This window comes from Melospiza georgiana, chromosome 4 (assembly GCF_028018845.1).
Source record: "Melospiza georgiana isolate bMelGeo1 chromosome 4, bMelGeo1.pri, whole genome shotgun sequence".
In the NCBI taxonomy this organism is placed as follows: domain Eukaryota; kingdom Metazoa; phylum Chordata; class Aves; order Passeriformes; family Passerellidae; genus Melospiza; species Melospiza georgiana.
Genome location: NC_080433.1, coordinates 55,734,939 through 55,759,938, shown reverse-complemented (window position 1 = coordinate 55,759,938; position 25,000 = coordinate 55,734,939). Strand labels below are relative to the sequence as shown.

General features: G+C 35.4%; 1 protein-coding gene across 7 annotated transcripts in view; it reads right to left on the bottom strand.

Annotated features, from left to right (window-relative positions):
* Positions 1–25,000, bottom strand: part of FOXP2 (forkhead box P2) — a 399,281-nt gene that overhangs the window by 4,184 nt on the left and 370,097 nt on the right. For all 7 annotated transcript variants that reach the window (XM_058022205.1, XM_058022208.1, XM_058022209.1 and 4 more), the window contains 3 exons: positions 24,728–24,849; positions 23,320–23,389; positions 22,329–22,492 (listed from right to left, as the gene is read on the bottom strand). In XM_058022205.1, the coding sequence (XP_057878188.1) occupies positions 22,329–22,492; positions 23,320–23,389; positions 24,728–24,849 (356 nt within the window). The remainder of the gene's footprint in view (positions 1–22,328; positions 22,493–23,319; positions 23,390–24,727; positions 24,850–25,000) is intronic.

The following is a 25,000-nucleotide window of genomic DNA, read 5'->3' as shown; positions in this document are numbered from 1 at the left end:
AATACCTTATTAGCACCTTTATTCCTGTGCTGTTTTTTTCTAAGCATTTCTTACAATTTACCTTGAATTAAAGCAGAATAGCTTTAATTAAACTAAAAACAAATAAAAATAACCTTACAAATAGATAAAAAAACAAAGGGTTTTTTTGTTGCAAGAAATAAATGAAGATCTTAATTTACAAAATGAAATATGGCACAGCATGACTAATCTCACTGCACATTTAGATTGTTTTTCATGAATAGAGTACCCAGAATATACTAAACAAATATTTAGCAGTCAGGTCCAACACATGGCTTCCTTACAGCTAGTATACTATACAGAGTGTACTATCCAAGGACTACCGGATTACTATCTGGGTTTGTATCCAACGTGCCACTACACAGTAATTGATAAAATAATAAACCCCAAGACATACTGCCCGATTCTCCTTGCAAAGTTAACCCTGCTGTAATGATTAAAAAAGAAATTGAACCTAATCTCCTATGTGTCTCTGCTGTGTTTCTAGCAGACACCTGAGGTTTGAAAGCACCACAGGGTGATCTGAGGTCATGCAGTATCTACTGCGGTGCAGAACTTGCTGAATTTGAAAACAACGATTTTCAAACCCACAGGCAACAAGGTGCTTCAGTCTCCATCTGAATTTAACTATATTTGTTCTTATTTGTGTGGTAGCTGTGTTGCAGAGGAACGTGAGGTCATTTAGAAATTACTTTTATCGCTGAAAAACGTTTGAACACTGTCTTCTGAAAGAGGGAGAAAAACAATTCATCCCTTTTTAAGGCAATACAAGTAATTATGTGCCTTGAGATTTAAGGTCCTTTTATGAGATTTGTTTTTCACTTATTATCTTTTCTCAAACATTTGTAAGTGTTGAAGAGAACTTCTGAACTCCATTAAGTTTCAAATTTCAGATATTTTCTTCAGAACTGTAAGTGACAAAGTTTTTGATGCAAGTCTTCAGTGATTTTTAATCATGCTATAGTGACACAATAATTTTCTCCAGATGCTGTAACATTACCATCACAATATTCTTTTTCCTTTGTTGCTCCCAAGAAATTGCATTTTGTGCACTGTTATACCTAATATTTTACAGGAGGATGGTGAGACACTGAAACAGATTGCCCAGAAAAGTGTGGATGCCAATCCCTGAAATTTTTCAAAATCAGGCTGGATGGGGCTTTCATCAATTCAATGAAGGATATCCCTGTCCATGGCAGGGAGGGTGGAGTACACAGTCTTTAAATGTCCCTTCCATTCCAAATCATTCTATGATTCATTGCTAGGTTTTGTTTCCATGCTTAAGAAGTTCTAACTAGAGAATTTTTCCCCAAATGCATTCAATTCCTTTCAGGGTGATGTCCAGGTTGCCTTATTGCACTTCAGTGGTTGGAGTGCAGGCACTGTATAAACAGACAGGATAACAAGAAATAGCCATTAAAAATTCACTACACATTAATATATTAGCTCCTCTTGTATTGTAATTTTTTAGTATTGAGGACCACATTTTTGCAAGGACAGTTCAAAGATTAATTTGATCACTAATCTGTGGAAGGATTAATATCTTAAAGGGCTAATCATGAATATATTTTTTTATTTTTTTCAACTATACTCTCCTACAGATTAACAGCAAATCAAGACTAAAAATCAAGTAGTTCAGATGTCCACACAGAAATAAATTTCCTAGGTTGTTCTGCCAGAAGCTTAAGAAAGCTTTCTAAGCTTTATAAAACACTGCCATACAAGCATCTCTTTCTGGAAGAGTAAATACAAGGAATAACACATTGGCTCATGAAACAAACATTTCTCTCAACTCTAGAGTTTGTTTTTCAAAATCAAAGGTTCAAAGGCAAAGTTCAGGCATGAACTTTGGTTAGAGATGCATTTTATATATGTTCTAAGAAAGCAACTATACAAGATACATATGAAAACAAAAAACCTTATCTTTTTCTTTTCCATAGGCAAAAGATTTGAAAATTTGTGTATTTACAGACATAAATACATTTAAATGTGATTATTTGCAAATTTTTTCACTACTATTTTGTTACACAATGGGAGCATTGTGCTAAAAACAAATTCTCATGTGAAGTATTGAGTATTTAAACATAAATACTGAAAAAATATTTCTGTATTCCATGACTTCTTACTAATATATATGCTACTCAAATTCTAAAACCCATAGCTTAGTGATTTTGGACTTGTGATCAAAACTTTCTGATCTACTATATAATTGAAATCTGTATTTTAGGAAAGTTTAGCATCATTTCTTGATGAACCAATTGTGTTCAGTACTAGTCAATACTTTTTATTAATGACAATGAAGATAGAATGAAGAACATTGTTATTAATTTCATAGATGTCAACAACTTGAGAAAACCCTGGTAGAGAATTAGGAAAAAAAAACCTGTTACATGATGAAAGACTGAAAAATGGATGTCTTAGGCTACAGAAAGAGCAACGGCTCAGATGCTAGAGTTAAAAATTAGTATAGACAATCAAACACTGAAACAGGTTTTTGGGGCAGGCCTGGAGTCCCCAACTTTTTGGGCCTTTCCTAAATCATCCTTGGAGTTAGGTACACATCTGTGAGAAGTATGGTAAGTCCCTGCTAACGCTGGGATAATAAAGGGATGATGGATACATCTCGTAGCAAGTACAAGTGTGACACCTTGTCCAAATGTCCACATCAAAATGCCTGTCTCCTTCGAAGAAGCGCTGGCAAAATACACCTCTGCCTGAGCTCAGGGTGACAATGCAAGGTCACACACAGAAAGCAAGGAGATGAATGCAGCAGCAGCAGCGAAAAATAAGTTAAATTAATACAAAGAACTTTTTGGTAAAGATATAAACAAATGAACATCCTCATTTCCTTCTATACAATTGATGGATCTACAATTATAAAGAAGACTTTTCCTGTACCCCAGCACTTTCAAAATAATACTCTCTGTGAGAGATGTTTTTAATATAAAAGAAGGATTCTAATATCTTGCAGATCTGCCTACTCATCTCAATACATTGCTTTTTCTTTGCTCATAGATTGCAGAACATGACGTTCCTCTTTCTCTGTGGCTGCCTCAAACATTCATTCTTCTGCCTGCTTTACAGCTTCACGTGAAGATTTTTCTCTCATTCCTTGCAACTAACTGGCAAATGACAACTGCATACTGTATCCTTAAAGAAATCACCATTTCTAACATTTAACTGGAATTACTGCCAGGAGACAGGTAACAGTTGCTGGACACTTACAAAGGCCTTATGAAGAATGTAGGCTTTTGGAGAAGAGCTCTGTGCTTTCAGAGGAAAAAGAAAGATAGCAGGCCAGGCAGCTGAGAGATAAATATCTACTAGGAAGGAATGTGTAAAGTAACTTTCAAATATTTAGGGATGAAGCCAAATTCTCAAAGTCGGCAATAACTCATCTGATACAAGGTGAACTTGTCTTCTGAATTTTGCAGAAGATTAGACTGATCCTACCTAGGGAAAATGTGTTTAGTAAAATGGTTATGAAAACCCTGCTAAAATGTAGACAACAGCAACAAAACAAGTGTTACATTCAACTTCCAAACATCAGAACATGTGCTGTTGCTGAGAAGAAAACAACCAGATCGTATAACCAAGTACATGATTTCTTAATTAAATTGAGTTGAGCTGGTGTCAACAAGAAGAAAACATACTTGATACAATATTCTCAATTATGAATAGCACATTTTCTACAGTGGATGCACTTCACATCAACTTTAACGTAAGGGGATACCAAATAAAGCAAAACTGCAGTGGGAATTAATGACAAGGAAATATCAATAATTACAACAATTTTCAGATTTTTTTAGTAAAATAGGACTCATTCTAGGCTTTGAATAAAAGATTCAATTATTCTTTGGAAAACATATGAAGGCAGACAATGCCTTTTATAACCACCAGCATTGTGTTACTACAGTAATCCTTTTCTTCTTCCAAACAAGAGATTTAACAATTTAAGTTTCCCTGTATATCTTTCATGTGATTCTATAGAAGGAAAAAAAAAAAGAATTAGTTCATTAGTTCATTTCTCATTTGTATATGTGAAAAATAAAAAGAAAAAGAAGTCCAGAGGTTAATTCTGAAAGCTTCCAGGAAAATTCCAGGATTCAACCCCTCTAAGATTCCCAGTGAAAAAACTCCACATTCAGATCTGGGTCGTCTAAATATTGTTGCCCATATCCACCTAAAATCGTTAATGTTCTGCTAAAATAATTTAAGAAAAAGTGCTGTGGGACATCACGACAGAGAGATTTAGGCAGTTAAATCAATGTAATGACTGGCAGGGAAAATACTTTGCTTTTGGCTTTGTATTGAAGTGGTGGTAGATGTCGAGAGAGAGAAGCTGCCTAGGTCAATGTGCTTACTGTGAGCTTTGTAGCCAAGAATATGATTTGCAACAAGTCATGTAATTCTTTTAAGCTCTTTTGGTGCCTTTTTATTCCACTCAGGGGTTGCAATAATCAGTCTAAAATCATGAAAGGATAATCTTTTTGCTGGGTTGCAGCTGAAAGTATTTTGTATTGCTATGGAGACTTAGGCACCTAGTAACACTAGGGAGTTTTTTACTTTGGTATTCCATGACACAAAGGGCAATAAATTACATCATGTCTTGAAGTTCCTCCCAAGCTTATTTTGTGTGAGACTTTAATTTTGATACTATTGACTCACAGCTTTCCAAGTGACTTCATATAGAAGTGTATAAAGACGACGAATTTTCTAAAACATAGATGAAGAAAATTTTCCCAGGGGAATCTTTGGGACTGAAAAATTTCTAAGCCATATGTGTCGTGGCAAACTACATTGATTTTCTTTGAGTTTATGTTTGTCCATTAAACAAATAGAGTTTCTTAGGAGTTAAAAAATAAACTAAATAATCATGTAGCTCTCTAGCAACTTTAACTATTTCTCAAACCAGCTGATGTTCTATTTGATCCATTCTTCCTCACAATTCTGCAGACAGCCTTAAGCCCACAAACATTACATCTTCAAAACCAATTGGTTAGTCTGCAGGTATTCCTTCAACTCTACTATCGAGTCACTATCACTGTTCACAATTACTGTGCCTCAGTAATGAAAAGAAAGAAACCAAATGCTTTTACGGAACTCCACTTTTCCAGTGTAACTTTTAATATCAGAAACCTGCATTTTTTATTTATGTTTTTGCTTATTACCAAGAGTTGCCCTCAATTCTTTTATGTAGTGGGCACCCTGCACTACAAGTGCAATTCTTATTCAGCTACACAAAGGGTTCCAGTAAATGCTGGGAGAAGATTCACAGCTACAGAATTCTTCAAACTGCAGAAATATGAAAATATTTGTGTCCAAGCCAACAAGGTGAGCTACTATGCTCACATAATTCTGTGGCCACTGTAATAATTAGTGTATGCTTTCATATTTTCATATGGTAAAAAAGTTTAAAATATTTATTTTTATCTGAAGCATTTTTTGCTTTCTAAAGGCTTCTTTGCATTAAGCATTTTCCAAGTTTAACATGTTGAAATATATTATGTATAACTTCTTTGCTGTCTCTTTCCTAATAGAGGAGAATGACTATATCCTCAGGAAATCTATCTTGCCAATATAGCTATAGATCTGCAGGATGTCCCATGGCAATATTGAAAGAAAAGCTTTCTTTTCCATTCCACTATTTCAGATTTAAAATTTTTATATTTATACTTTGCTAGAAAAATAGGGACAAATCCTCAAATCCTATAATATTTTCATGTTATCTAATTCTTACTCTGTCTTTCTACAATTTTTCGCTATTATAAACAGTTTATTATTTTTTCTAAGTAGAAGTGAACTGTTTATTGATGTGAATATGTACAGCCACATAGGGAGATACTAATCCAAATATTGAGAAAGGAAGAAAGTATTAGACGAGTAATTAAATATGCTACAACTGTCACAGAATCCATTATTATTCCTCCTTGAAGAACACTTCCCACATGTATTTATCACATGTACTGAAATGATGAAGAAGTGGCATTATTTCTAGATAAAATAATGCCTATTTGCAAATCTCTGGCTTTAAACAAGAAAGGGAGGAAGGTCCTGTTGTCACATACCCTTCACAGGAAGCTGAGGGTGTGCTACCTCATTTCACTAAGGAGAGAGTGAAGCTCCAATATCCTGGTGGAAGAAGACCAGAAATACAATTCTAATCCTATAGAAGCGCTGCTCTTCAGTGGGGGTGTTTATGGATGTGCTTTATCAACCTTCCACTTTCAAATTACACCCTTACACCCTGGGCCCTCCGAGAGCCATTTTGAAAAAAAAATGGAAGTAACATCCTTTTATTTTCTGAAATGCAACACTGGAGAACTAAATATACCTTTGAAATATACTTATTTTGATATTTATCATTTTATCCATCACCAAGGATTTCAAGTCTACCACGGGGGAGTTGGGAGTTGCATTGACTTGGCAATAGAAAACAGAGGCAACAAACAGTCCTAACTGGCAGGCACTGCTGCAGACGCTGACAGGAGATAAAAGTTCATAGGAAAAGGTAATTAGGCCACTAAAGTTTGTCTTTAGTTCATTGCTAGAGGAGATGGCATAAGATGGAATTAATGATCAATGGTCACAAAGTGCCTCTGGCACATCAAGAAAGGTAGGAGCAAGAATGAATGAGTTTGTGTAAGTCAATTATTGCTTTTACAACCTCTAAACTGGACTTTCTTCTTTATAGTATCTGTTGATAAAATTTTAGCAGTCAGTGTAGAAGCAGCTAGTGCTCTTCATGTCCTCTCATCAACTACATTAGAATAAAAGGGAGCTAAGTCCCTTGGAGCAGGGGTAAAGAAAAATAATAATCACAAACCGCATAGTTACCAACTGCATAAAACTGGTCTTGCAAGTACAACTTTTCTTTTTTTGAATAACTTAAAAAAGATGTAAATTCAGTTATTGTTGCATCAAGATCCATGCCTTTTGTGAGCACCTAATATGACTTTACTAGTATCTGTAAAACAAAATCCAGAACATCTTTCTCCTTGCACCTGATTGCTAAAATTGCTACATTGCTTCTGCCCACTCTCTCAGTGGTTGTTTTAAAGAACACTCATGCTAGGATCACTGGGTAATGCAGTTTAAGGGCTCTCTAGGTGAACCTGCTGCCTAAAGAAGGCACAGACAGAAGGTCACAACAGGAAGGCTTGGAATTTTATCCAGTCACGTTTGGAAAACCTTAGAGGATACGGACTATACAACTTGCTTGTCAACAGCCCCATCCACTGCCTCACTGTCCTCATGAGGAAAGAGGACATATATCCATATTTCTTTATGTCCAGGTGGAAATATTCATTTTAACTTATGCCCTCTGTCTCTCATTCTACCACCAAAATAAAGAGCCTGCTTCCATCTTCTTGTTTATCTTCCTATAGGTACTGAGAGTCAGGTCTCCTCAAAGCCCCCTCTTCTCCAGGCTGATCTAGTTCAGCTCTCTCTGGCTCTCCCCAGAAGGCAACTGCTTCTTCTTCTGACCATGTGTGTAGACTTTGGCTGAACTCGCCCCAGTTTATTGCGGTAATTCTTAAATTTGAGGTGCCAAAACTGGACTCAGGTGGGGATTTTCCTTCCTTGGTGCAAGGCATGGCATTTCAAAAAGCTCCTCTTGGCCAAGTCCTTCAGCCCATACGGGTCCTCTCAATGGCCATCGTACCCTTATGCATATTGACTGTTCTCCTAATTTGATACCATGTGCAAACCTAATGAGAAACACATCCATCCTGCATCATATAAGATGTTAATAGGATGGGTCCCAGAATATTCAGCACTCCAGGAGAAATCAGAGAATACCTAGGTATTGCAAATGTAAGACTAGAGTAAAAGTCAAGAACAAGTAATAACTGGATGTGAAGATCTAGCATGAAAATAGCAGAGGAAAGCTACTCTGTATATGAGTGCCTATGTATGTCTAATATCAGAGGGGAATGGGGCAGCAGGAAGATACTCATTATTACCTGAAAATCTGAACTAAAAGAAAACACAGTGCTATCTTAAAGAGAGGAATATGCCACAAGCTATGTAGGGTGTCTGGAAAGGAAGTTCTAAGAGGGCTCTTTAATGAAGAAAGAGTAAAAAGAAAAAAAAAAAGAAAAAAAAAAGGGTGATTTTATCTATACCTTTTGGGGTTTAGGGGAATATAGACAGCAGAAAATATTAAGACATTACACTTATATTAGCAAGAAAAACAAAACTCAAGTCTTTAAAAAAAACTTACTAACTTATAGGTTAACAGGCCATATCCAATTAGTCTTGACATAAACAGAGAGAATAAACGAGAAAATATTTCTTGCTTGTATTTGCATGGATAAAACTATTCTGGATTTCAACATTGGTGATTTTGCTAATGTTATAGAGTAGTAAGAGTGTAAAAAGTTTCAAAGACCAAATGAAAGATTTCAGATCTAGGAGAGCTTCTTGTCTTATTTAGAAAAAAGAAAAAAAAAAGGGAAAACAAAGATAAAAATATTTTGAGAAACTGAAATTGAGAAATGAGACTGTAAGAAGTTACAGGAAATATCAGAAGGAGATTAGGAATGATTCGGAGTGACTGAAAGTAGAATAAGAAATGAGGGAAAACCAAAGATATAAAGACAAAGAGTTTCCTTGGATGAACTCCAGATCTCATTTAAGTCAATGGGAAAATTCCCCTTGACTTCATTAAGGCCATGATTTCGCTTCTGAAGTTCATTCACAGAAGATGTAAGTAAAATATGTAATGCATCTGACAGAATGTTTGGGGAGAAGGGGGAATAGCCAAATATGAAACACACATTTTTCTACCAGATGAATGAGATGGAATAACAAGTATATGTAAGACCAGTAATTTTACTTGCTCTAGGAGCCTTCCAAGAATAATGCTGCAGTAAACAAGGGGAGCAGATGGGCGTATTTAAATTCACAAATTCCCGTGAGAAACTTCCAAAAATCCAACTCATACTAAAAGTAGACTCAAAGATTTGTCAGTAATAAAAGTAATTCGATGAAGAGCAAAAGATTATATCACAACAAAGAGGCAGTTTAGCAGTAAGTCTCTAAGATCCTACATTTGATTTCTATTTTGAAAAGAATTATGAATAGCCTTGAAGATATAAACAGAGATAACAACATGATATACATATATAGATTAGTTATTTGTGAAGTTAACTGTGAAAAAACCCCAAAGCTGACAATTCATGGCAAAATCAATTTACTGCTGACAAACGAAAGAAAGGAAATAAACTATTCATATACGTCCATCTACTATAACCATTTGGGAAATATATTATGAATCTTTCAATGGTGCTTCTGCTTGAGGAATCAAATCCTGTTAGTATGTTAGACTAACTAGGAGAGAAAAATGACAAGAATTATATAAAAAATGTTTATGTATTTGTAAGTAGGCCCTCACTTCAACTTCTATAATCCATGTACCTGACTACCCTCCAGCTATTACTCACTCATCCCAAAAACCATACAGAAGAATCCAGGAAAGAACAGAAGTGACCTGTGGCATGGGAAACATACCTGTGAGAGGAAACATTGAATCAATTTAATTTAGCTGCGTCTGAAGCCAACATAAGAGGAGAGGCTTGGAGATATGAGTAATAGTGAGGTACTAAAAATATGGAAACATGGGAAAAAGGACACATTCACCTTTGCCTTAAACTTAAAGGTTTAATATTTATTTAATTTATTATGGCAGATTTATAATAATTTTATCCTTACAGCTATCACACTACTAATTTATTATAAAAATAAAAGGGCATAATGCAACTGCAAAAGAGAAGTTTCTAAAATCCTCAGTATGTTACACAGTTAATGAGCTCTGATTTTCAAAATTATTACATATTTAAATCCTATTTAAAATATTAAGTATTCAGTAATTCCAAGATGCCATCTATCATTAATCTAAAGGAAAAATGTTTTAACACATATTGACCTTCACACTGCAGAAGCCAGCTAGCCATTAATTCATGGACACTAGAAGCAAACCTCTTGTTTTTCCTTTCTATAGCATATGCACTTACCACCTCAGGGATGACTTATACAAACACATTTCATCCTGAAGAGGCTGGAGTTGGTGCTTGGTGCTCCCTGCCCTATCCATTTGGGCCAGCCCAAGCACATACAATTATCAACTGGCTCTCCTCAAATGCGGAACAGTTAAACCAACGAGTTTCTTTTTGAAGGAAAGTCTGAAAATGGCCATTGGTGGCATACCAAAATTAAAAGGAAAATATGCAAAGCAAGTTTTTGAAGAATTTTGATTTTATAGTAAGGAGTCTGAGTGGAAAAAAATGTTGAAAATAATTTTAAAAAATCCTCAACAATCAAACATGTTCTGTTATTTTTTTTTGCTTACTACAAAAAAATTAGCATTGTATAGAAAAACTTTTAGAGTGTAAATTGACCAATTTAATTTGACAATGTCATTTTCCTTTAACAAAGTAAATTATTTCATTGATTAAGAAAGGGCAGTGAAAAAATACAGAGGATTTTTTATCTTATGAAATTATAATTAAATTGAGCAGGTCTTGGTGTTTTGTCTTTTGTTTGGGGTTCTCTTTTAAAATTAGTATTATTTTTAGACTTGGAAAGAAAAGGCAAAGACTATAAATATGGAAACCCCATTTGCCCTAATATATAAAATTTTGAACATAGATAAAGACACCTTTATGAAAAAATAGCATATTAAGAATACACTTTCTTTAAATATCAAATGAAGCTTAAAGCTCACCTACAATTAGACTTTCTTACAGGATCAAATTTTTTAAGAATCAAGTTCTGACTAAGAAGATAACATTAACATAGATTTCTGATTCTAGCAACTCTTACTAAAATTCCCATCCTTGACATTTGCTTGCTCCCTTTGGTGTCTAAATAAATGTATTTTCCCTATGATAGAACCACAAGAAAGTAAAAACTTGACTAGAAATTAGCTTAGGGCACAGGCCTCTAAAGTCTTTCAACCCGTCAACTGCATCTAGTTCAAACGTCTAAAGTTAACACGCTAAACAAAGAAAAGTATTAGAGAGAAAGAGCACAGAAGTTTTTAAGGCAAAATTTCAAAGCAAAGTGACAAAGTACTAGAGATTTCAGTGTGAATATTTTTGGGGTTATTGAAGAACCATAAAAAATAGGAAGCCCAGAAACAACAAAGTTCAATACAAGAGGTTGTGGATCTGGCATGCTCTGTAGTGCCTAACGGTTGGGATGTTTTAAAAATTGTACCAGTTACACAGAAACTTAGCAGCAGCAATTAAGTACCTCAGTGTTATTTGTGGGTTAGAACCAACAAATATTCTCTATGCAAAATCTGGAAAGCTATTCAATGATCCTGGAAAAGGTGAGGGAGAAATTGGACTGTGCTATATATAGGATTTGTACATTTTAATATAAATACATGCTATATAAATTTGTTTTTCTATTTCTGTTGAAAACTTTTATATCAATAACACTCTTGGGAAACATAGAACTGATCAGATAAATAATATGGAACAATTCCCTCAAGGGAGTTGACAGCTCCTCCAAGTTAAGCATCATTGGCAAACTTGGTATCCCTTCCAGTCCTGAATCCATGCCATTCATAAGGACGTTGAAGAGCACAGGGGCAAGGATGGAGCCCTGATGAACCCCACTAGTGACAGGTCACCAGTCTGATGTCACTCTTTTCCCTGTAACCCTTTGTGCCTGACTCATGAGCCAGTTGCTCACCCATCATATAAAGTGTTTATCCAGCTGAGTGCTGGACATTTTGCACAGGAGGATCCTGTCAGAGACAGTATTAAAGACTTTATTGAAGACCAAAAAGATCACATCTACTGGCTTTCCTAGATCAAATTATCTTGCCATAGAAGGAAATCAGGTTTGACAACTTGACCTTCCCACTCATGAAGCTGTGCTGGCTCTGACCAGTCATTGAGTCGTCCTTCTCTTTTTCTCTTTTTCTCTTTTTCTCTTTTTTTTTTCTCAATATTTTCCAGAATAAGGTCTTCCATGATTTTGCGAGACACTGAATTGAGACCTATAGGCCTGCAGTTTCCAGGGTCCTCTTTCTTGCCTTTCTAGGAAACTGGGATGACATTCACCAGCTTCCAGTCAGCTGGGACCTCTCTGGATTCCCAAGACCGCTGGCCTAGCTTAGTCTACTAGAACAAGCCTGGAGAAAGGCCAGCTCTTCAGCTGTGGGTTTTTTTGCTGATGGTAGTATTTAACAAGTAGAACCAGACACCACACTCAACACAGACAACTGGGTCAAACTGGCCTGTTAAGGACTTTCTGCACTACTCTTGCTGACATTTCTCATATTAACTGAATTTTATGCTCACTATGTTGGCTCTGCGAGGCCAACTTTCAATTTGATCACAAAAATAAGAGTACTTAAAAGAATTTTGCAATGATAGCTGTTTCAAATTACAAAATAAATGGATATGGACAATTCAGCTACCTTTGTAAAATGTGGCATACATGAAAAAGTCCCTACTTTTTCAAGATTTATGATACGGATAAAAGGAAACAGGGTTAGAAGGAACTTCAAGAGATCATAAAGTCTCTTAATTTACTTTCCCTACCCCAAAGTAGGATCATTTATAGTTAAATCACTTTTGACTACTTGAATTTATTCTTAGAAGCTTCCAGTATCAGTGGTTCTAAAGACTTTCTGTGCTGGTACACATTATCAGCACTTTATTATCCTAAATTCTGAAAGGTGCTTTTTTTCTGGTGTCCATCCTAACTGTTCTTGCCAAAATACCAGTCAATTATTTCTTGCCCCATTCTCAATGGACAAGTTCTTTCCCATCTTCTCTGAACTGTGTTCTAAAGGCTATCATCATTTCCCACCTCGTTCCTCTCTTCTCACTAAAAGGAGTGTTTTTAGTCTTTTCCCAGTCTTCAGAAAAGACCAAGCAGAAGAACTCTGTGGAAGACAGAGCTTGTAACATTCCTGTTAAGCATGCTCTCAACAGCCACATACCTTTGTCAGCACATATTTGTCACCAGCCTCTAGTATTAAGAAAGACTGCATCCAGTCATTCTAACTTTTTTCAGAACATTTCACCAAACTGTTAACATATGAATATTCATATTAGCATATGAATATCATGTTTCCCATTTCTATACTATTGCAGATTTACCATTTAGATGTGGAGAGCAACGTGTCGGATGAATATGCTATACCTGTATCATTTCTGCAAGCAAACAAAACACAGTCTGCCTGCAGACTGAGCTGATTAGGAAATATATGAGATATCACAGAGCCTAGATTAACATATCCTGCCTCTTAATCATGTACTTTGGCCTATGCTTAACACAGATTTCAGCTTCATAGGGCAGGGTATTCCTGGCGAACGAAATATATACAGTCCCATACAATTGCCATTAATACATCCATATATATCTTCCTACAAAATAAATATATATATGGTTTAAATTTTACTTCCAGTAGCTCCAGATAGATACAAACACATTATTATTTCTGTCATAATGTTATGAATCAAAGTGCATGATAGTTACAGAAAACTACTTGATGGATGCTCATCTCATGGCATGCCACCAGGCATGGTTTGCCTCTGGGCTTTATGTACCTATAGCACAGTCAGTGGCAACTGGCTTTGTGTCAAACCTTTCTCTAAATGAAGGGATGCTGTGCTACAGGGGGACAGAACTGTAAGTGATATACACCTTCTATTCAAACTGCATCTGAAGGTCCTTCTCAAAACCCAAGCAATTCAATTACTACCTAGAGACTAGAGTTTGGGGTAGGGATTTGACAACCCTTTTTGTTTTGCCTTTGTACAGCACTTCCCACAACAGGCCCCCCAATCCATCCATAATAGTGTATATTAAAAGAAACCATATCAGTTTAGCTGAATATAGCTGAAATAAGCTTTTCCCCAACAGGAACAAAACATTACTAAGAAGAAACACATTACATACAAGCACATCTGGAATTCTTCAAAAAACCTGTTAACACCTACCCACCATAACTAAATCCAAACTGAGTCTTTTTATGGAATGGCTTGTAGACACGAGGAAAATGGACAGCCTGATCTATCAGAAACAGTCTGTTTGGTCTACAAAATAGAGTCAAGGCTCACACTGTGCTCTCTAGAATACATTGGTGAAATGTGAGGAAGAGTAAAAAAGACTCTGTAAACTAAAACCCATATCAGTGAAACTAAATTGGAATATATTTAGCCTGGAAATTGGAATATGGCTTTTAATCATCAAAAGAATGAAGTTTAACAATGTCTTTCAAATTTGAGATGGACTATGATAGTTTTAGGAGAGGAATTGTAATAAATGGTTGCCCACAACATGACTCTTATCTCCTGTGTTCTTAGAGCAAGAGGAGATAAAACCTCTGAGGTCATTTTTTTCAGCTGTGATGTCTGATAATGCCAAATTTGCAAGGAATGAAGAGAAGGAAGAAAAACATGAAGAGAAATAAAAATCAGTTTTGGGGGAAGTCCCTAATTACCCAGATTACTACTATTATAGCATAGCACAGCTTCAAATAAACATATCCCCTTACCCATCTCAATCAGAAGCTTAATAAAGTTTTCAAAAAGCATCAGTGGAGTGGTCGCAATCATACAAAGATCCTGCAACATCCTTAAATCTTTAGCAATGGCAACAGTGGAACAATGAACTTGGTAAAAACTTGGTATAGGAGGGAGACCACTGGATACATTCAGCTCATTTAAGGTACACTTTCAATGTTGCTGCTCATTTGGAGAAAACCACCAGAATACTTGCAGTTTGAACCCTAAGAGAAATTACATCAGGGTTGTATCACACATGTGCATTCCCAGCACTGATGTAAATCAAAGGCTTTTTTTAGACGCAACTGCACTTCACCAGAAGATTGGGAAGTTTGCCTTTGCAAATGGACTTTACCAGGTATAATCATGTCTTTAGCCATCTTGAGATTTAGTAACTTTACCATGACCTACACATGGGTTTCACACGTGATGAAGCCTTTCTATAAAGTCTTACAAAAAACCAACCCTGAATGGGAATTTTTAGTCTTTTAAAATGTGTAAAGTCTCTAGTTTTCTATTAACACTAAAGATTAAGCAATAGTCAAAGAATACTTTCTCAGCCTAATGTCCTACATTTTTCAAGGAATGCTTGGATTTATGGATCATAATTTAAACTACTGGTATAAGTGTTATGAATTGGATATAATTGTATGTTTTTATTTGACTTTTCATGTGATAGATAAGTTTAAAGACACATTTTGGGCACATGTATTTAGGAAATTGTATTTAGAGAGTCCACTTTCAAAAATTTTGGCTTATAATATCACAGTTATTAAAAAAATGCAATCATCAATAGTGTATAAAATTTGTTACTGTCTGTGCAGTTTTAGAAATACACTTTAACAGCACTGTCATGTCACCATTTGCATTGTGCAAAGACAAGATTCTCTTATGGACCAATATTAGGAGTTTGCAGAGAAATTTAGTTGTGCAATGTCAAACAAATTTTTAATATCTGCAACAACACTTAGGATGCTGCCTTTTCTTATACAGACCTTTTATGTGAAAAATAGAAGTATCTTGTCCATAGACTGAGAATTCATGATAGCAGTACCACAAAGTTTTCAGCAAGACAGCTTCCAAAAAGATTCTGTGAAGTCCCACAGGAGTCTAGCAACTTCTATAAGCCATGCTATGGGGATCTGACTCTTTTCAGCTGAAGGCACTGTATCTCTGGAGTGATCTTTTTGTTAAGAGCATTGGGAATGTACTCTAGAAGTGCAACAACTGGGGCTGGAATAATGTAAAAAAGAAATAGCAACTTCTGATCAAAAGTAAGACATATAACATTTAAGAAGTTAGAGATGAAATGATAAAGAACTGGACCATCAGTGTTGGAAAATAAGTAAATTGATGAACAGAAGCAAAAATAGAGGACAAATGAACTAAAAAGTAAAGTAATGTAAAATAAAAATTTAAAAAGGAGAATATAAATATTTAGGAAAACATTCAAGTGAAAAGTTGTTTCAATGAGAATGGTGAAAAATATTATTAATCAAAACACCATTGCTTGTTTTTCCAAAAGCCAAAATTATTTCACTGCATATTCTCACAACAGAACTTCTTTCAATGGGAATATGCTCAGACAAAAGGTATAACCTTTAAGGTCCCATTTTGTAGCTGTTCCTCTTTTCATATAAAAATAAAAGTCAATTGTTGTCACAAAGTCTCTATGCCCATTATCATCCTTATGTTAGATTTATGAATAAAAATGTGTGAAATTAAATTATACAGGCATTAAAATATCATGTGATTAGGTGAAACATTTTTGATGAACAAGGATACCCAGAAATACTGCAATTGCTACCACATTCATCTGCTCAATTACATGCTTCTCACCTATTTAATAATGCTTGTTACATCCCTGTTAATTGATGTGTTTCGCGAGTTTATTTTCTTATACACTATGTCAAGTCTTATACAATGAACAAGAGACTTGGATCATAGCAGTCCCCTAGAACAGAACAAGCCTCCAAGGTAAATGCAAAGAGATCATGAAATGGGACAATGAAACGATAACAAAAAAAAAAAAAAAAAAAAAAAAAAAAGGAAGAAGGAAAGACAGGGGATTGGAACATTATAACATTATGAAGTTAAAGAAACAAGGGAATGAAAGGGATTAAAACTGGAATGATAGGTAACCTACTGTAAGTGGTGTGAAAGCTTAACAGTGGGGGACTAGAATAATCAGATATGGGAACGACCTGACAATGGAATGCTTTCAAACTGAAGCACCTCAAAAGTAAATGATCTTAGAGCAGAATAATCATATTTGCCTCTGGGAATAAAATTTAAAGATAAAAAAGTTTGAAAAAAAATAACAAGTTTGATGATTATGCAGATAGAACTGCAGAGAGAAATGATCCAGTCAGGGCAAGAGTGAGAAAAAGTAAAGGAGAAGGGTTGGGAACAACAGAAGAATAAAAAGAAAAGGTGACTGAAACCACAGATGCTTGGAATTCACTTTTTCCACACAAAATCGAAGACGAAGGACTACACTGCATAAGATTTTTTTTTCCTTTTTATTTCTTTTTTTTAAGATTGACTATTACTCTTGCTCATTTGGACAAAAGTTATCCTTTCTCATAACAACCTACCATAACATTTTCTAGAAACAGCTTTAAAGTTCATGGAATATATGTGTGTCTTGACATTTGGCTTCAAACAATTCCCGTCTAAGGTACTACCACTACAATAGCAGAACATAAAGACTCGTATAGGAGATGATGTATGAACTCACTTTTTGAGAAGCAACTCTAAAATCTAATTTCTTGTTTTCACTTTTCTAAAAAAGCTGTCAACAACTAAAATTCTAAAAATCAGAATGGCGTTAACTCCAGGATTCTGGATCTGCTTTTAGGAACTAGATTATTTCGGTAAATCGGTTGGAATGAGTTTAATTGCATTGCCAGTCTCTATTCTCACAGAGTGAGCAGGGAGACGTCCATGATGACAAGCCCCTTCCTCAAAATCTCACCAGAGGGATATCTGTTTACCCTATCACATTTTCTTCCTCCTTCCATTCCTTATTTAATGAACTGCAGTGAGTTTTAATGGAATGGTATAATCACCCCATTGTTTCCTATGGTAAGACTACATTTTCTCAGTCTGCCATTTTCCTTGTTTTCTCATGACCAATTTCTTTCAGTCTCCTCAACTGCTATGAAGAGTTTTGCAAATTAAAATTGTACCTTCCCCCCCCCAACCAGGATCATACAACGAAGCAAAGTGCCATTTTGCATGGTGCATTTGCCATGACCATAGGAGCTAGTGATGTGCTAAATATTCTGGTGATAAAACACCCAGGTCTGTGCCAGTTGCAATAATCACTGAAGTGTAATCAGTCTAGTACAAATGCAGAGAAAAACACCAGAAAAATAGCTGAACTTGATTTTCATCCCTTATTTACCATCCCCAAGAGTGAGAACTCTTGGATGTATAATAGAGACAGGAATAGTAATAGCACAAAGTTGATTTCACTACGATCCTGATCTTCATTTAAAAATATAAATTTATTACTTCTGAAAGAACTGACCTTCAAATCCCACCAAAGCTCTTCAGCAGTATGCTGGCTATTACATACAGGTTAAAAAGAAGTTGTGTTTTCAGTAATGCATGAACTGTCATTATTGTTCCTAAGCATTACCCCATGCCTCATCCAGTGCTGTTGTTACTACAGGAATACTAAAACTTTTTTTCCCACAACGCACCTTTAACTGTACTTGTTTGGATTTGTTTTCTTTAGTTCAGAATTCTGCATTTATACTCCAAAGACATGTACTGTGGAACTTACAGTTACATCCATGTACAATTGTTATGCAAGATTAACAGCACGTAGTTTTACATAAATAATGAATCTTTGTGCATTAAACATCTTCAGTTCTGTTTGTTGCTTTGAAACCTGTTGCTTATCAGCTCTAACTCACAATAAGTTCAGAGAAGCAGTCCATGTTGAAATAATGAAAGAAGAATCAGTCTTAAGCATTGACTTTAAATATAATTGCCTGATATTGATTCTTGACAACTGATCTTAGAAGAAATTTAAATTTTGAACAGAACGCATATGCCCACAATAAGTAACACATTTTCTCAGTGAAGATTTATGTCAAGGAAGCACTCAGAGCCTACACACCAGGAATCAGTTTTGAAGGCCAGTCAAAGACAGAACTTGGATTTAATACTGCTGAAATACAGAAAGAAAATCTAGGACTTAAGATTCCACTACTCATATGCTGCATCCTGGACTATGGAATTGCCACACAGCAAGTATCATTTGGTCAGATGGAGAAAGGAAACTGGGAGGCAGACAGAATAAAATTACAGATGCTTTATGCAATTATTAATATAAGTGTTATCCCAGCTACTAGGCCATGGTTAAACACCTACAACTTACTGTGGTATTTTTAAGTATTCAAAAGCATAAAAAATGGAGTAGATTACATTTCATTACCTGAGGCCAAAATTTTGGAGGTCTTAAAGTGCCCTGAATACACTGGATGGACTCACTGCACTTAACAAGCGTTGAAGTGTGATACAGTTACTTGAAGTTATAGACCTGCTGTCTTTCTCTAGTCAATGAACAGAGACTATTTGCTAAGCAGGTCGTTTTGTCTGCCTGTGTTAAGATACCTCGTCACAGATGGGTAAATTAATGACTCTAACTACTCTTACTACTATGTCTCTTCAAAACCAGATGTGAAGTACTAGGTTCATATCCAAGAACTGAAACAATTTCCCCACTTTCTGACACCCAGTAGCACAGGCACTATAGTAACAGAAATCAATGTCTCTAATAATGTCCCAATGCTCAACCACAGATACATTGACTTCTGCACATACACACAAAATATGCTAAAACATTAATATGATCATCCCAAAATAAGACAGTTATGCTATCATGTGGTTTTATCATATCTGATAAAATGATAGTCAGTACAATTTTAACAACCAAACACCCAACTAAGATGCTTGACTTTGTCACTGGGACTCGTTTTGCATTTGCTGCTGAAATACCAAACAAATGACTCTCGCTAGAAGCTTGTCTAGAATCCAATGCACCTTCCCAATTGAATGCCTTGATCTCTAAATTGCACACAACTTCTTGCCTCCTTCTCTAATACCTTGCTCCATTGTTCCTGCATGTGTCACCTACAAGATGGCAGGCAACATTGCTCAGCATACACCTCTTGTTGTGGCTTCTGCCGCCTCCTGGGAATCAGGAGATGGAGGTTTAATCTGTTTGGAGATTAACAGAGCCTCCAAATTTATAGGTGAGTGTAGTAATTATGAGACCTCAAGAACCCTTCTCTAAGGGACAAAAACCCACACTTCCTGGATGAACCTTCTCAGGAGACTAAAAGTAAGTAGGTGCTTGTGCCAGTAAAATATCTTTTTTTTTTTGACTAGTTTATTAATTATTTTTCAGTTAAAAAAAAGAAAAAAGAGATTATGTTATGTGTGGGCAATGCAAAATTTAAATTGTGTCTTCGTTGTTTGCCATATCCCTCACTTGTTTTACTTCTGTTTTACTTTACCTATACTATTTTCTCATTTTCTTATGTAACAAAAATGAGGATCCCTGACCAATGTGGTCATGGAGGCAAGGAAGAGGTCTCTTCTTCCTTGCTCCTCTGCCTCTCATGCAAGCTTCTCCCTACCTTGGTCTTTCCTTGCAGATTGCATTCATTCCCTTTTTTCCCCCCAAAGAATCGGAAAAAATGTCACATCACAAGTGAGTGGGCATCTAGATGCATCTTTTGTCTGATGGCTCTCGGTCTCACAGAAGCCCAGACTTCTTGCACCAAGTTTGCTGCATGGGATGAAAGTGCATAGATTCTTTCTCCAGTTGTGTCTCAGGCATTTACATATTGCTGCTTCAGTCTATAAAGAACTGAGCAACATGTCCTCACAAGTTTCAAAGGAATCAACATAGCAAGTCCTGAAAATGCCTATTTTGACAAATGACATCATAAAAATGAGAGAGGAAGGTTCAATCTTGAGTTAGGGTGCAACTTAGGGTATTTGGCTTTGTTATAGGCAAGAATTACTTCAATATGCACTATTTTAGCTATAAACACAGCTATAAATGTAGCCATATCTACATAATCATATGCACAGATATCACAGTTTATCCAGCAGAATGGCAGACAGAACATAGGATATGTAAACAGATCTGCCTAACACTTACAAAACAACTTTAATAGCAAGTGTCATTCTTTTCTGTAAAGTAGCTGTTTTTAACACACATGATCTAACTCTTGTTTGCTCTTTAAAGTTTTATTGTCTTGGCATTTTATACAGGAAGAGAGCATTAGCATACTCAGGAGAACTGCTAAAAGTAAAAGGCCTCAAGCTACCCACTGCATGGTTGATAGCATCAAGCATGGGATATAAAAACTTTTGTCTGATTGCTCACTTTACTTGTTTTAGAGTAGTGTTACTCTCAAGAGCATATATTCATGTTCTTTCTACTTCAAGTTTTATTACTTCTTTTGTATTATTTAATACATCTAAAGACACTTCCAAAAGACAAATTTTTCCATTTTGAAAAAGTAATGGTTTGGAACCTGATAAAATATATGAATGTTCACAGTGTATTATTTTCAAAGGCAAGTAGAATAAATGTGCAATAAAACAATTAAATGCATGACAATAAACATTTCTATGTGATCACAGATATATTAACATGCCAAACAAAAGAAGAAAAAAATCAGTAAAATATTTTTTCTAAAAAAGGTCAGATCAAAATGGATTCTTACCACATCAGAGCATAAGTAAAAAAGGCAGTCTGGTCTCAATTACTCTTACTGTTAAATATCTCACTCTAGCAATTAAAATAAACATTTAAAATGGGAAGAGAAAATGGAATTAAAAAAGGCAAATGAGATCAGCTTTTTAAAACACTAAAAAAAAGACATCATCTTAGATACACTTAAAAATCATCTTACAGTAGACTTAAAACAATGTCTACTTACATATCACACCACTAATTATTATATAAATAACCTGGGAAACAATACCTCCAAGATACATGTTTTACTATTTAGTAAACAAGAAACTGCCATGTTTGACACCACTGATTAAGGCCAGGCATTTCTAAAGCTTCAGACACATTTCTGAAATCCACAATACATCAATTTTTAATACTTCCACTCTCTCAGCTCCATTAAAAAGATGGTAGGGGAAAGAATTTAGAGTAATTAATGATATAGTTAGCTGCTAAATATTAATAGGAATCGTAGTCTTGCATAAAATATAACATATAAACCTTGCCAATACAGACGCACCAGTAATTAAACTTGAATACGTAATTACACTGATTTATATGACAGGCAAAAAGTTACACTTTACTGGCTTCTATGTAAACTGTGGGCAACAGTTAAACTTTGCATTTTATGGTTTGTATAAACGGGCAATATCTCTACTACAGTTCATAAATGGTTCGGAGAGTCATAGTTAAAATCACAACTAATTCCAGTGTGAACGTTCTGTCTATACCTTACAAACCAGGCTCTGAAAATGACCACACAGATCAGCCTCCCATTACGTTCAGAGCTCGCAAGCAAATTGATGAGGTTTTTAAAAAAAAAAAAAAAAAAAGCTTATAGCAATCACTACAAAGTAAATGAAGACTCATCTATTTAAATGTTTTAATATAAATGTTTAGTTTCAAATATATAGCTCCAGATGTTTCACTTACCACCTTTCAAAGCTCTTTTGAATAATACTGTGTCTTAGGCATTTTTTTCCTGAAAGAGAGCTGACTGCACTTACATGTGAGGCTGAGGAGAGCAGCCTGGACTGCTGTTTCCATTACTGTCAATGTGATCCAGCGAACCATTGAGATCTTCATGGACTGCCTGCAGTAAGCCACTGGATGCGTTATTTATCAGTCCCGGGTTACTTAGCAATGGTAAACTGCTCTCTGCCAGCGCAGCCTACCAAAAGGAAAAGTAAAACCAAATTATTAGCCCATACATATACATAGCACTCTTACATGTATGAACATTTAGGAATATACACACACAGAACAGCTCATTTTGAGTATTTGTTGAAGTGGTGAGAAGGATTTTGTGCATTTCCAATTATTTTCACATTCTGTAAATAGCAGCATTTCTACTTCTGGTTTACTCTTTCTTTTGCTTAGGCTTCATAATTTTCCATTATTAATTATGTTCTGATATTCATGGCACTTTCTAGTTTTACATCATTTTTTGACTTTGAATTACAGTTAACCCCTTTGCCCTTCCACACAATGTATGGCTCCTTTATAATGCAGGCAGCTGCTACACTTTAAAAAATGACCAGAACTTAAATCAAAATAAAAAAGTCCTGACATTTGCCTCTTCTGCATAAAAATTATATATTATAATTAAACTTTAAAGTTTTTGCCATGAGCACCATGTTCCCCAACACTATGATGTGAAATCATTTATGACAGCTTGGATAAATATTAATGCATATCCACATGCATTTGCAAAAGCTTCTATCAATCTAACATTTGCAGCAAAACTGAATGTTCCAGATTTTGCCACAGGGTGTCCTTCTTGCTTCTTCACATCAAAAGTAGCACGAATAAGAACTACTACTTGCAGTGCTAGGTAACACAACTTACTTGGCTGATAAACCCAGTTATATAGAATGACCATCAGGTCCACATAAACATACCAGGTAATTCTATACCAATGTATAAGCAGAAATAAAATACGTCACACATAAGAAGATAGACAGTGTGTACAAAAAAGAATTATTTCATATTTTTTACCTGCAAGCTTGCATTAAGAGCTGCTCCATAGCCTAAGCTGGTGGGTATGTTTTTCACTAACGTTGGGCTTCTGAAAATAAACGATTTTTCAAAGTTTAAAAACAAGCAGACATCCTGTCTGGTTCATTGGGTTAATGGATTGGTATGTCAGCTCAGAAGACCAGAGTTTAGGAAAGAAAAATGAAATGAAGTTGGGAGGGAAGGAGCTCAACCTGTTAGAACACTGATTTACTTGCATCAGAAAAGCAAAACTCTTATTATAATAAGGCCCATGTGAAAATTTGCTACATGAGCACAAGGGTTCTCATCTCACTGAAAGAATTTAACAGAAATAGGTTTAAAATTTGTAGAACATCTGTCTCTGCTACATTTGCTACATCTCTCTTGCTGTTTTTGGTTTCGGTTTTCTGAACTAACACGGGTACACTGTTACTATGTTAAATATAATTACACAAGAGTGTTGAATAAAAAAGATCTTACTCTTCCCTCACAAAAAAATGAGGCTGCAATAATGTATAAATAACTGTATGTGAACAATACAGTGGATCAATTAGTTTCCAGCAAATCAAACATACCATATATGCTACCATATAGCATATAGATTAAATGCTATATGCTAGATAACCACATAATTATATTTTCAATAAAATTAGTGCAGAGTATGACTCTAGAGGTCATGTGGGTCACTGTCTACAAACAGATGCATTACAGAAATAGAATACCTTCCTGCAAAGAAAAACCTCTGGCTCTTGTCTCTGCACCTTTGGTTTTATCTGAATGGCTTTATCAAAACTAATTATATACTCTCAAGGAATAAAAAGCATCCACAGAACCAGTCATACTGACATGGGATTAATTTGAAAGTAGGGCAGTAAGCATGCCAAAGGTCCTCCTGTGAAGGCTTCTCATGAATACTACCCTCATCAAGAAGATATTTTTGAGGTCAGTACTGTAGTGTATGATACCTATATTCCAAACTGACCTTGAACAACTCCCACTTCTGTCAAAGGTTTACAGTAAAAACAAGTGCATATGAAACTCTTAACACATGGGCAACATATGTACACAGGGCTATTTTTAATATATAGTAGGACAACTTACGGTAGATGGAATTAAAATGACAAACATATGGTGAAATACAGAGGAAAAAACAAAACCATTATCGCTCTCCTTGCAGCAAACTACGTGGGGAAGTCAGGCAGGCAAAGAATGCACAGAAAACAGCGTTTACACAAAAATGAAATAACTGTTAGCTCACTGAAGAGAATGCAGCAGCATAGCTATTAGCTCGCTATGTATTCTCCACATAAGTGCTCGCTTTGTCTGTCAGGTTGTAGTACACAGAGGACTCACTCAGGTTACAGAATTACAGAACAACTGAGTTGAACAAAACCAAACACCAACGTACCCTGTTATCTTTTGTGACCTTCTCTTCTGATACTCTACTTCATCCACTGTCCACACTGCTCCTTTAACATTTTCGACTCGAACAAAACACTTGTGCAGGCTAAGATTATGACGCACTGCATTCTAAATCAGACACAAAAGGGAGAAAAGGTAGTAAAATTAATACAATTTAAGAAGGCAGCCTATGCAGTATACTTTGCTAATCTTCTTATTCTAAATCATAGTGAAAATCTCAATTTAGTTTAAGTATTAAATTCAAAATATGTATAATATT